At 35.8% G+C, this 14,341-nt stretch overlaps 2 protein-coding genes across 2 annotated transcripts in view; one reads left to right on the forward strand and one right to left on the reverse strand.

The window, feature by feature from the left end:
* Positions 1-3,333: 3,333 nt before the first annotated feature.
* On the forward strand, positions 3,334-4,587 carry LOC139725192 (galanin receptor type 2-like). The gene has a single exon (XM_071636284.1). It carries the CDS (start codon positions 3,334-3,336, stop codon positions 4,585-4,587), a length of 1,254 nt encoding a protein of 417 aa, XP_071492385.1.
* Positions 4,588-9,149: 4,562 nt separating this feature from the next.
* LOC139725193 (uncharacterized) overlaps positions 9,150-14,341 on the reverse strand; it is a 31,825-nt gene continuing 26,633 nt past the window's right edge. Inside the window, exons 12-14 of the mRNA XM_071636285.1 lie at positions 13,713-13,935; positions 12,843-12,886; positions 9,150-9,457 (exon numbers count right to left, since the gene is read on the reverse strand). Of these exons, the coding sequence (XP_071492386.1) occupies positions 9,150-9,457; positions 12,843-12,886; positions 13,713-13,935 (575 nt within the window). The remainder of the gene's footprint in view (positions 9,458-12,842; positions 12,887-13,712; positions 13,936-14,341) is intronic.

Consider the following 14,341-nt stretch of genomic DNA (forward strand, 5'->3'; position numbering starts at 1 on the left):
TGTACTTTATGACAGAGACCGTACTTCAAAATCTTCAAAAATGGACTTATCGGTTTTTGCAAACAAACTCTTCATATATGTATATATATATATATATATATATATATATATATATATAGATATATATATATATACATATATAGTGTATATAATATAGATATATTTGTATAGATATAGTATTATATACATATATCTATGTATTTAATGCTTATATCATAATATATACAAATATTCTTTCATATAATGTTGATACATATTCCTAATGAAAAGAATGCAAAGAAAGATAAAATAAATAATGTGAGGGAGAGAGAACTTTATGTGTGTGTGCGTGTGTGTGTGTGTGTGCGTGTACCTAAATAAAAGCATACCACAGGAGGAACTTTCTTTGACAAATAACACTTTCTCTAGAAAGATTCTGAAGAGAGAAAAATAACCAGAAACTCATCCCCACATTCTTTTCTAGAGGACCCTGATAGCATCATGGAGGGAAAACACGCTATCCTTTCCTGCTTATTGGAAGGAGCTTTCACGCACAATTAAAAAGCTCGGGGAGTATTAAAGGTCTCAAAATGTTTGCAATAGAATTATGAACTGCCTTGGCGTACCGAGAAGTGCTGTCCTTTATGCGGAAAACGATATCGATATATTCTCATGACATTTCTCATCCATTCAAACATTTCAATGAATAGAAGAAGATGCGAATACCATCAACTCACAGTCAATATTATGAAGAATGCCGACCGCTCTTTTTATGTTCTCTCTCTCAGATTCTCAGGTGATATAGTGGAAGAAAATTAAAGTGAGTCTAGAAGTGAATAATGAATGACTCGCAATAAAGGTTGTGGACTGAAAGTAGCAAAGATGTTCGAAATCAATGTATTCAGAAACTCTCTGTTGTATATGAATCTACGAATTTGATGATAGACATTTGCGCTGAGGATCGATATAGTATTTCATATTGAATCTTGTAAGACAAGACGAAAAGGAATGTTATAATCTCTGTTTGATAAAGAGATGAGCAAGGTCACCAGTGGGAAAAGGCAAAGAGAATTAAGAAGAGAGAGAGAGAAAGAAAATGAAATACTCCACCTTGAATGGCGTTTTACCGCAGGTCTCGTCTTTCTGTAATGATTTCCTTGTTGTTGTTGGTTTTTTTTTTTACTCCAGCTTGCGAGTGGAGTAAAACCTTTAAAAGAAAGACTGACAAACATTTATAACAGGAGCTTTTTCATTTTTCGTCTTGTCACCTACTGTCGACTGGTTGGTATTACGACGTGAGGAGTATAGTATTCAAGTGAGTAATTTCTTGTGAAGTGTTTTTTGCACAACTATGTCAGTTTAATATTGTACAGATTACTGTTCTTTACATACAATCTGACTACATGACAGACTCCGGTTATGAATGTGGACTATTAATATACTAACGTGGAAGCTAATACGTTAAACTATTACAGCTAATTGAGTAAATGTCATAGGTAGTAAATTAAGCCCTTTTGTTTTTCATTCCTTAATCTCCATTTCGCCTCCATGTTCTATGCTGGTACAATCATTAGGTCGTATGTAAATGCATGTAAAGCTCTACACTTTACGAAATGACAAATTGTGTTTTTAAGCTCTAGATTTTTGTTGAAGTTCTTCTCCAACGTAGGCCTACATTTTGATATTTGCAGTTCCGTTGCCACATATATGACAAGTCATCTGAACGCAAGAAGAATAATTCTTTCCAAGGTCTGCATTGAATTTCAATAATGAATATTAATAAATTTGTATACCAGCCCATTGCCCACCATCAGTAAACATGTGCGTGATTTAAGTGCCGTCAGACACAGAAAAGCCCATAGCGATGTACACACTGTCCTATAATCGAATTAGACCTGCATGTACTGGGGTTATTCGTGAAATGGCTACTGCAAACACATTGACTTGTTAATAACACTTTAAAAGACCGTGTTCTCTTTGTCACTCTTCTTGCAATAACTTGCTTTCTCAAAAAACTTTGTAAAAATTTTCTCGTTTACATACTATTTTGTACAATGTACGAAATGAAATTTAATACGCTAAAAGCTATTTTATCCGTTCTACCGATACTATGCTACTTCTGTCATTTTTTTTTTTTTTTTTTTTTTTACTTATCCGTCCTTATCAGTTTTATACAGTAGTAGCATTCACTTTTAAAACATCCGAGTCAGAACTGACTCGGAACTGGGTCCGTTGGGGTCACACACCGTTCCGGGTCAGAAATAACAAGGAATGGGGTCAGATATGACCCATTCAGAGTAATGAATTAGGTCAGAGTGACCCCATTCGGGGTCTTCATGACCAAATTCCAAGTCATTTCTGACCCGGAACGGTGTGTGACTCCAACGGACCCAGTTCCGGGTCAGTTCTGACTCGGTTTTTTTTTAGAGTGTTCGACTCGTGTTGAGAGCTTATTTCAACTCTGCTGTGTGCAGAACAATATCCAAAAGTTTATGTATTTATCATTATTTGTCTGTTTGGAGAGCAGTATGGATGTAAAGAGATGAAATCTGTGCATGGTAATAGCCGCTTCAAAAAAATCCAAATCGGAAATCTTCAACCAACAATTCAGTTTAAATACGAGCAAGCACAGGCCTAATGATACCAAAGTGTATAATCATCCTTCCCTCTTAGGCTGCCGATCTTAAGACTTTAAACTGAAAATAATTGATCAGCTCAATTCCAAAATGCACTTTATGAGCGTCTGCTTGTTTAGAGTAAATGATTTCTTCTTTTTTTTAAAATCTAATTCACCAGTTTCAGTTCTTGTCCACACGTCGATTTATTATTATTATTATCTTTTTTACTTTTTTTTAGATTGAAGAAATGTCATCACACATCATTAAAATGGCATTAAAAGATATACTGGAATTGCAGTTATTTCTTCAGAAATAGGTCAGATCCTCTCGATACAAAAGAAATTATAAATTTACCATTTTTTTTGCACTTTTGTTGAAAGGCTGACAATGAGCTCTAAGGCTAATCAGAATCCTGAGTACACCATAATCTTGTTATGAAGAGATATTGATTTTGATTAAAAATGGATTTCGCGTCTTTTGAAATTAACCTCATTATGCTACTAACAATCAGGTTGTGTATAGCGCAAAAGACAAAGTGTGTTCGGGAAGTGATATGAAGAAATGAAAGCCATAAATACAGAATACAGGAAAATAAATATACTAAAATAAACACACACAAATACACACACAAACAACTGTGGAACTGGAGGTTTACCCGCTTAATGCCTTCCCCAACGTTGCTTACCGATACTTCAATTGAGTCTTCTTTTTTTGTTTTCCATCTGAAGGACGTGACATGGAGAAAGAAATCTTCAGCATGCTGTTGTTGTTGTTGGTATCCGTCCGAAGCAATATCACCAGTGCGACTGGACTGGAGTCTACGACTGAAAACATCAAGGAGGAATCCACGGTAACATGGCTGGCGCGAGCTCCAGGCACTGGTCGCTTACTGGAGTTTAGCAGCCACGAGACCGGGTGGGTAAACACCACGGATACATCCTCAACGTATTCTTGGAGGTCAGGGATCGAAGATGGCTCGAGAGATGATGTCGACACTTGGCGATGGTTTGGTACGTCGTGGTCATGGTCGACCATTGTGGGGATCTTTTGCGCCGGTGTCGGAATCGTAGGAAACATGCTCGTAATCGTGGTGCTTTTTCGGGGCGGAAACGTGCGTCGCACCACCGACGTGCTCATCGGCGCGCTTGCCGCGGCTGACGCCCTGACGTCTTTCCTCATCCTCCCGTGGCCCGAGGCGAGTTTCGTTCCCGACACCTGGCTGGGTGTGGTGTACTGCAAACTCTTGTTTGGCGGCGTGTTCAAGTGGACAGCTATCACGGCTTCGAGCTACATCCTGGTCGCCATTTCGCTGGACCGATATATCGCCATCGTCTTCCCGCTCCAGTTCTCCCGGTGGGTTACCAGGTGGAGAGTGAACACGTGTATCGTGGTCATCTGGTCAATCATCCTGGCAATCGCTCTCTGCGAAAGCGTGTTCATAATTTACTACCGCGCGTCCTCCCACTCCTGCGTTTACACTTACTTTTCACCAGAGACCCAGCTCGCCTACGGCGTCTACGTGTTCGTCTACCGTTTCCTGTTCCCAGCCGTGGCCATGCTCGTGTCCCAGTCCCTCATCGCTGGGTCACTCTACCGACAGTCCAAGCGTTTCAGCGGCGAGGACAACTCGTCCGGAGCCCGGCCGTCATCTTCTCATCTCGCCGCGAGAGACCGCATCCTGAAGATGATGTTCATCGTCATTGTTATCTACGTCATGTGCTGGGGTCCAAACCACACCTTCTTCTTTGGACTTAACCTCGGTCTGATCTCCTTCTCCGAAACCGACACACCCCTACACCTGGTCCGTCTTTTTACTCTACTTGGCTTTTGCAACTCGTGCGTCAACCCGTTTATATACACAGTTCGTCACTCCGCGTTTCGCGTCGCTCTTCAAGATCTGTTTAGCGGTCAGCGGGAAAAGAAAGCGTTGTTTAGCTTTACCGAGCAGACTGCAGAATCCAAGTTAGGTGAATCGTCAGTCCAAGCCTAGACTGAGGGCAGCGTAACAAAGGTAATGTGTTCAGTGTGAAAGATCTAAGCAGCGCCATCCTTGATGTCTTAATGTATACAGAATCTCATATTGTTAGAATATGACGCTATGGGAAAAAATACTGGATGTGAATAAAGGCTTAATAATTCACGTTATTATCCATACAGAGGATTTTTAGAGCCCAAATACAAGTGTTATTTTGTAGACGCACCTCATAACCTCCGACCCTCTTAGAAAGTTTGTTGAACTCGACCAGTATTTTTTGCCGAGGCGACCAATATTTAAAATATTGGACGGCAAGAGGGGGATTGCCCATAATGTTTTTTTTTTTTAATAAACTGCACCGTGATTGGCTGAGATATATACGAGATGACCTGAAAAATGAAGTAAAAACGTCTCTGAGTGGTCAATCACGAATTAACTAAATTATCGTTTCTTCTAAAATTCTGTGTTTATGCAAACAAATTTCATATATCAATTAGTTGAAATTGTTTTTCATACAATTTTTCAAAATGTCATTTTCATAACAGGAAATCAAATTTAGGTTTGATGAAAACAAGTTGCATTTTTTTTTGTGTGCATGCAGGCGACGGCATGACGATTGATCAGCTCAGCGCTACACTGCTAGATAGCCCGCGCGCGATATACATGTAGCCGGCCTCTGCCGCCTGCATTTGCATGCATGTTACAGTACGTTATGTGTTACTAGTACTAGTACTAAGTACAGTAGGACTACAGTACTAATAATTTGATCTTTCACGATCTACGGTAGATGTGACGTGAACTGTGTCTCAGATCTCGGATACAAATACATCTAATTCTGGTCTAATTTAGATAGATCTCGGCCTAACAGTAACATGACGGCTACCTTGGATACATAGATCACTGTTTTATCAGGGACTGAAAGTAGATTAACTTGCACTGAAGAGTGTAAATGTACCATACCCCATGTCAGGATCAAGTACAGTAGGAGACCATACAGCACTCGGAGACAAAAAGGGTAGGCCTAAGTGAAAACATTCTTTGCTAAAATCCTCTGTAGGAAAATAATGATAATATTGGATGACCTATTTTCGGTTGATACAAGGAAATAATGGACTCGCTAAGCAAAATATTGGACTCGTCTTCGACTCGTCCAATATTTGTGCATAGCTCGTCCAATATTTCCTTGTATTAATCTCAAGGCCATCCAATATTATATAATTATGTGAAATGTTGCAAGTGAATAGATCTATCATACTCAGTGTTTCTCTTGCTTTTAGGGAGTAGTTTTATAATAAAAGATTCAGCAAAATGTTTTCATTAAGATGGCGATATTTTGTTCATATCATCACTGTTAATGTTCTTTTGTTTGTATTTTTCGCGAATTTGCAAAATTTGAATTACACTACTCTGTCAGCGAAAGTCCACTTTCTAGACGTGATCAGTCAACGTCACAATAGTCGTCACTTTTATCTAATGTCGAATTGCATGATGATAAAAGCACGAACGCAACCCATTTACTTGAAAGATAAATAAATAAATAAATGTGTACATATATATATATATATATATATATATATATATGTGTGTGTGTGTGTGTGTGTATACATTTTCTATCCTCCCCAGTACGGTTTTGTCCTGGTGCCATCAGGTCGAATGCAGAATGATTGATACTAGGCCAAGATACTTTTCTCATAAATGTTTTGCTACAGTAATTGTTACCGAAAGCCTACGTTCTACACAGAAAACTTGACTTTCTAATTGTTGCACTATTCCTGTGTGTCTCTTTATCATTCTCTAACAAGTATCTAATGTTTCTTTAAGTGACCATGCATTTTATTAATGTATGACTTATGAAAAGCGTGATATACATATAAAGGGAATGGTATAGTTTCGGTTTAGATGGAGCTTCAGGTATAAAAGTTTTTTCAATGATTTTTTTGTGGAGATGTTTAGAAACGTGCTTTGAATTCTAATAATTCTAAGAGGAATTCAAAGTTTATCAACAGAAAATTGGTTTTGAAATGGCCGAGATATCCAAAACAAAGCGCTCATAACAAAAGGTGAGACTCACCTTTTATTAGGATTGCTTTGTTTGATTTTATTTTTGGACATCTCAGCCATTTCAAAATAAACTTTGAATTCCTCACAGAATTGCATGCTCTTTGATAACATTTTACAAAGTGGTTTCTTAGTATTTCACAAAAAGTTAAAAGCTGAATCCTCATTTCAACCAATACTTTACCATCACCAGACCATCCCTCTAAAAGGACCTCTTATTGAGGCTTGCTTTTCCACATAATGCTCTTAAAGTACTATCATTAGACATATAAATAAAGGATGGATCCAAATACTCTCATTCAGAGGATGAAATGTTATTTAAGAATGAAAATAGACTTGTATATGATATAAAGGTACCATTTCGAGTTTGTGATTTTTGCAGGATTTTTTAAGGACTTCCAAGAGGGAGGAAATTCAAAATTCTTTTTAGCTCTGGTGCTATTTTGTCCATTTTCAACGTAATTACGACTATATAACCAAACGTAATTATATAAGTGTATGTTTACCGTGTTACGTTGATGTAACTCTAAATACCAATGCCAGGAATCGTTTATTAATCTAATCGAAAATAATACACTTTCACCTCTTCACTCCGATATGAACTTTAAAAATGAATTATCGATCTCTTTTTTTTGTTGTAACTCATTGCGTTTAGGCAATGATGTTTATGGTAATACTGTGCATGAACGCGAATAACCAAGTCTGTAGGTAGGCCTAATGTGTCTATCTAAGTGTCCTTGTAATTTTCACATAAATCCACATCTCGGAAAACACATTTCGCCATAAATAGAGAGTGATCTCTAGGCCTATTTCTAATCTAATCTAAACAAACAAACAAACAAACAAACAAACTGCCATGTACATTTTGTGAATTCCTTGCTTTAGACTCGCTCTGTCTGAATCTAACCTGGCTCTTTAACGATTTGAATGAAGCTTCTACAATATCTGCTGATTGGGCAAGAACTCTGAAAGAATTCTAGTATGTAATGACCTATAGGATTTCGGTACTAATATCAGTATCACTATCAAACGATGCGATTTGAACAGCTCTGAACATTATAACACGGAAGAATGACATCGTGAAAACAGATATGAAATATTCGGGCAATTACTATACTTTATGACATATCTTGTTCACACGCACAGAGAGTCGAAAAGACCACAAAATCACCACAAGAATCCCACAACATCAATTTCACAAAAATAAAGATGTTTACTTGGAAAAAAAAACTGAGCTGATTAAATTTGCCAATTATATTGCTTGATTAAAACCAAAGTCGAAGATATGAGATTGCAAACTACATGTATATACATCACTACAGTGGTAAGAATGGAAATAATCGCGGACACACGAATGGTGATACATAGTCATTGTCATGTGAGATGGTAGTCAAGAAGATCTGCCTTCTGTAATTGGTCAAAAAAGATGTAAACTGTCTTTAAAAAACGTTGTTAAATCAAAAGATTTATGAAATAACATCACTTGGCATAGTTGTATAAGAATGCCTTTCAGATCATAGCAATGTCTGTTCTTCCATGAGCTGACTACACTATTTAACGCAAAATGTAGCGAAGCAATGAATACTATGTATCCCAGCGACTATTTTGCACTATTGTAGATAGTTGAGTAGCTGAATGTATTAAAGAACGGCCCGAGTCCGCGCTATTGGGTATCATCTTCGGAGGCACCTTGCAAAGTAAGGTAAATAAAGATAATCATTCAATTGACTGTTTGCATTTTACTTTGTACTTTATGGATTTACGCTCCCACAACTGAGAAACTGAGAATATTAAGATGTCAATTGTTGTGTTTTCATTCTTCTCAATATTTTCTCGAATGAACTCGGGTCTTTCTTATCTCCAGGTATTCTTTTGCTGCCTGCTTCAGATAAAAATGATTAAGAAATGCTGGCAAAATCTGCCATTAAAATATTGAAACAATGTAATGTACATGAAACAAATAGATAATAAATTATATATAGACAAGCATTTTGCAACTATTTCAGACACCATTAATGTTTCATGTGTGTGAATGCTTGGGTAAATGAGTACCTGTTCATGTCTGCGTGATGATAAATGTATAGGAATTCAAGGCGGAATGTATTAATGTTGGCATATTTTCATGTGAATGTAGATCTGTATGTGTACAAGTGATGTTTTTCATTCCATGCTTGTGTTCATGGATATGTCATGGCAAATGTAGTTTACTTGTTTGTTTATTTCTTTATTCATCATTTCATATATTTCTTTCAGTTCATATCAATTTATATACATATAAAAAAATGCATGTCTTATTGTACACTGAATGATCCATGTATCCACATTCCCAAGTGTTATCAAAGCATACAGTGTTTGTAAATTTTTTCTTACAAATATGACAAATAAAACAACTAACATAAAATAAATAATACAATTCTTCTTCATAGTCACTCACTCGTAACTATCTCATGATCAAGAATATCGGACCCTATACTTTTTACCCTACGCAGTCTTCAACGGTTTTACGTTTGTTTGGCCCTTCATTTCTTTTGGTCCTTTCTTATTGGTTGTTTGCTTTTTCTAGCGCCCGACTTTCCCGTAGCTTTCTTCTCATTGGTTGATTGTTTCCCCTTGGATGATGGTTTGTCATTGGTCAATTTGAGCGGTTGGAGGCGAACTCCTGCCCGTGGATTTCGGTCTGCCGGCTTCACTTTCGCCGTGACTGGCCGCGGGCTCTTCCCCCGTCTTCCCGCGTCAGCTGAATCGGAGTTTTTGGATGCCTTAGTTGGGGTCTTTGACTGTGATGGGTCGGTCCAAGGACCATCTTTACGTTGCTTCGATCCGATCTCTGTGATGGATACCATAAAGAACAATCATGAACCACTGACTAGTGTGCATCATGGTTGTTCTTTTCTTTTCTTTTTTCACATGCTTGCTTTATATACGCACGTTGTGCAATGTACTCTCAAGAAAGTCATTTGAATTGGAAGACGCCTTGTTTAGTAATAATATTTATGACAAGTTGTTGGATTAACGGACTTAAAAAACAATTTGAGAAAATTTGGATAGTAATGGCATTTTATCGAATCATTTCATGTTTCACAACATAATCTGTTTTAGCGATCTCGGAGCAAGATGGCATTTATTTATTCATTTACTTTTTTTTTTAGTTATAATGCTATTCTTTTTTTCTAAAACTGCGCAAGGGGAAGGCAAAATTCTATGAGATGATTTTTATTTAAACATTAGTGAGCTGCAGTGCTATCCAGGCAACGGATTTAGCATATTTCGCAAACAAGACAGAAAGAAACTATAACCATGTGCATCCCTCCACGTCTTGCGCCTAAAATTCTATAGTGCGCTGCAGTCAATGAATATAGGTGTACATTTAAGTTGTTTAAATTGGACACTGAGTCATTATCAATATGATAAAGATGTCCTTACTACGAATAACTGCCTATGCATAACTGTCGCTGCATTCATCTATATATTTTTTTGATGAATTTGAAATATAGTATTCCAGGCAAATATGACTGTCAGCAACGTAGCAGTGTAATATGAATGCGTGTTTAAAGTCATTATTTACTGCTTATTAAAGAGAATATGTATGACCAATTCTAGGAATAGTGGCAAATGTACGTAGCGTAATTCTTCACATGCAAATGCGGCAAAAAACAGTGGCTACCTTTAAATGAGAAAACCCAAAATAAAATGGAAAGACAACAGAATGAGAAGCAAAGCAAAACAGAAAAAAAGGGCTTTCCACAGCGCACGTTTCCAATGTCTTCTTTTGACCACTATAGGACTATAATACCGTTCACGAATGGTAAGGGTTGCAGCAACAAATAGCCAACACCATGAAGAGTTTGTTCGCAAAAACCGATAAGTCGATATTTGCTAAATGGAGATATTTGCGATGAAAGGTCAAGAAGAATAAAGAGAATAATAAGAAAACTTTTGCTTCTTTTGACTATAACTTCAAAAATGTACCTTTATATGTAGTGACCAATATATCATTTAAAAGGTATCATTTTGTACTTTATGACAGAGACCTTACTTCAAAATCTTCAAAAATGGACTTATCGTTTTTTGCGAACAAACTCTTCATATATATATATATATATATATATATATATATATCATTCAAAATTTCCTTACTCTGTTGACTTTCGCAAAAGTGACAATTAACTCTTTCGAACTAGCATGTAAAATTTGTATTATAATGAAAATGATATAGGATAACACAGGCGAACAAAAAGAAAATGAATCGGGTATCATAGCTTAGATGAATAGTAATGCATGCATGATGCTAAAGAAAGGACAGAAACCGGACAATCCCGGAAGCTTTTGACGACAAAACAAAAGATACGATTAGATAGTTCAAGGAAATGTAAAGAAAAATGTGAGGTATGTATAGGAATGTTGACTACAACAGCAAAACTGATTTCAAGGTATATTATAAAAGAATATTCTATTTGTAAGTTTATATCTTAATCCAGGCACGAATTGTCTACATAACTTGAATTATTCTGATTGATCTGTCCGATGATTTTTTTTTTTTTTCAGGATGAAAATATTATCAGGAAAATATATCAGGATGAAGAATATTAGCTAAGATGTAATTTCTCTATAGATTTCATATCTAGCTGTGTTTCAATTTACAATGTAACTTTTAGTTTCTCCATTAAAGTTTCGTTTCTTGGTTTGTTATTTTACAGTGTCGTATCATAAAATATGAAGCTTAGAAGTGATCAAAACTACTACACTTGACTCGATGTTAAAACAGTCTATTAGAAGTAAACTATTTTTCTGATTATAGGGTTGCTTATGAATTTTAAACAGAGTCAACATTATCAAGCAGACGAATATATGGAAATTGTGTGGAGCCTCGGATTTGGAAGTTTTCACCCTCCTTATTATACAGAATATACAACCGATTTCATATCGAAAAAATGGTCATTTAGTGATCCTCCAAGGCAAACCGATAAAATTCCATATGGATTGATATTCAATAGATATGTGCTGGAGAAGTTGCTGTTTGTTGGTATTTTTAAAGCTTTCTGGCAAATTCGCCCATGCTATTTAGAGCGATCAGACAAACCGAAAATATAGTACAAGAAAGAAATTTCGTTGCCCTTTTTGTCTCTTTATTCTTCTGCATCTTCCAAGCATGTTACAATACTTAATTTATCATTTTTATTATTATTATTTGTGCGATTAATAAGATTAAGAATAGCCGATTGTTGTGCCTTATAGACCCCTGATATCTTAAAAGCTAAGAATCTGACCTTAACAAAAAGAAAGAAAGAAAGAAAGAAATAAAGAAAGAAAGAAAGAAAGAAATTCTTTTTTCGGCAGGTTTTGCAATTTTGCTTGTTAGTTTTATGATGCAAGGCTATATTTGTAAGAAAGAAAAGGTTTTGGAAGAAAACACGTAATCATTACTACTTATTTGGTTGAGACGGTGTGCCTGTGTATAGAAACAAAACAATTTAAAATTGAAACAAGAAGGAGAATATCTGTACTATTTAACGTTAGATAAAGAAAAAAAAATTCCAAATAATCAGAGAGGATTTATCAATTTATTATACTAAAGGTGTTCATTAGATCAGAATAATTCATTATTAGCTACTATTATAATTAATTATCAAATAATTGTACAAAAGTGCTATGAGTAAAATTGATAGCATTGCTGTTTAATCAGCATTCTTTGCGTGAACTGGCAGCTTTATCGATACCCCTCACAAGGAATACAATGTTTTTTTCTTTCTCAAAACCAAGCAATTTATCTTAACTATCTCTTTGTTTTGTTTTTCATTCATACCTCCACTTCCCAAACCGTTTCCAGAGTTTATGGTGACTATAACAGGTAAGCTGCCAAGTTATTCGGAATGTGAGATAAATTCAAATATTTCATAATCATGTATAGATATATGATTTTGAATGCAAAAACAGGCAATTGCCATTTTCAAATTTTTATGAGGGGTATCACCAAATAGAGAAGAAAAGATACCTTTTCAATGTTACCGCACTTGCTAAGTAGAAAGACAAATACTTATTCTTCGGGAAGTAGTATTCAAAATATCACATTACATCTATTTTGTCTTCTTTTTTTAGAACATGTAAACAGGTCTTCCTTTCTATGTCCAATGTTGAAAACCTAAAAAGAAACCATTGTAAGAGCTGTCGGAAAAATAAAATATTAATTTAGAAATATTAGATAATTTACTCACCTGCGTCACGGCCTTTCTCTTCCGGTTGGACTTTTCCCTTTTTCCTGTAATATCAAAAACTCACAATTGTTATGACATATAGATAATATGTATATTATGTAATATAATAGATGTTAGGATAGACAGGTTAGGAGGTGCAACTTCGTTTATGGGACCTAAGTTGGCATAAGCTGAAGAATGATACATCCCCTCGAATTAGTAGTTATAGTAGTGTAGTATAGTATAACATAATTATGATATGATATAATATAATATAATATAATATAATATAATATAATATAATATAATATAGTATAATATGATATAATATAATACAACATAATATGATATGATATGATATGATATAGTATAACAAAATATAACACATGTACATCATAATATAGGCCTAAATACATGGTCGTATGTATTTCTTTTTCAATGAATGGGAGTAGGACCTAATGCAAATTAATTTTACAGCTTTTTAAATAATTTCTATTGATAATGCTTTGAATTCTATAACTTATACCACCAATGGTTTGTTCTACATCAACTCAACATACTGCAATCACTATCACTAGTCACTGCTAGTATTACTAATGCTACGCCTGCCTTCAGACAGATAAGAGTGGGTTTCTCATACAATGACAAACTTTGTTCTTTCATATCCAGCACAAATATATTTCATAACGAAGACATGATACAAAAATGTGGTACATGTATGATTAAACATTATTAACGAGCTTAGATATAACAATTTTCTTTCACGAAAAGGGAAATCACATTATTTTGGCAAAGATTGATACAAGACTATTACCAAGTATGATTACATCAAACTGGAACAACAAACTTTAGATACTGGAGTATGAAAGGGAACTCCACAATTTTGCCTACCCTTTCAACATGATGAAGACTATTCCAACGACTAATATGACGAGCAGGAGAATGACCATGATGACGATGATAGCGATTGCCCAGGAGGCCAACCCCGTACTGGCGGGACTTTCCTCGATCAACTCCCCGTTGGTGACCTCGCCCACCGTTACATTCAACTCGTCCTCGATTTCATCCACGTTTTCCGAAATTGCCTGGTAGAGGGCGTCCTGATCGAGATATCCTGGAGAAAGAATAGTTTCTATTAAGATGTTTTGTATGTTTGGGCACGTACTAGTATACGGTGAATGGATGAAAGTATACACAGTCCCATTTATGTTCATGCTCGTAGAGTGTGCTGGTGAGCGCACATAATAACCTGATGTGCTATAAGTATCTGCCACAACCTGCATACTTTGTAAGACCTTGTGATTTTTTAACTGGCTTTTTTTTCCGCCACCAAGATCACGACAGTTTTTCTTTTTTACATCGCATTGTTCACGAGTGACCAAGGTTGACTAAGATGTCCAGGTAAAACTGATTTTTATCAGCAACGAAGGTCAAATTAACATCGTTATTCAGAGAATCAACATTTTTTGAAGTTTGAAATGAAGGAATGTTCAAAACTGTCATAATTTATATTCAACGCA

Source organism: Diadema antillarum, unplaced genomic scaffold, assembly GCF_040938485.1.
Source record: "Diadema antillarum isolate AM-2024a unplaced genomic scaffold, OU_Dant_1.0 seq00000024_RagTag, whole genome shotgun sequence".
Lineage (NCBI taxonomy): Eukaryota > Metazoa > Echinodermata > Echinoidea > Diadematoida > Diadematidae > Diadema > Diadema antillarum.

Bases quoted from the DNA above. Each gene is read 5' to 3' on its own strand.
- LOC139725192 (XM_071636284.1), top strand. From the start codon at position 3,334: ATGGAGAAAGAAATCTTCAGCATGCTGTTGTTGTTGTTGGTATCCGTC.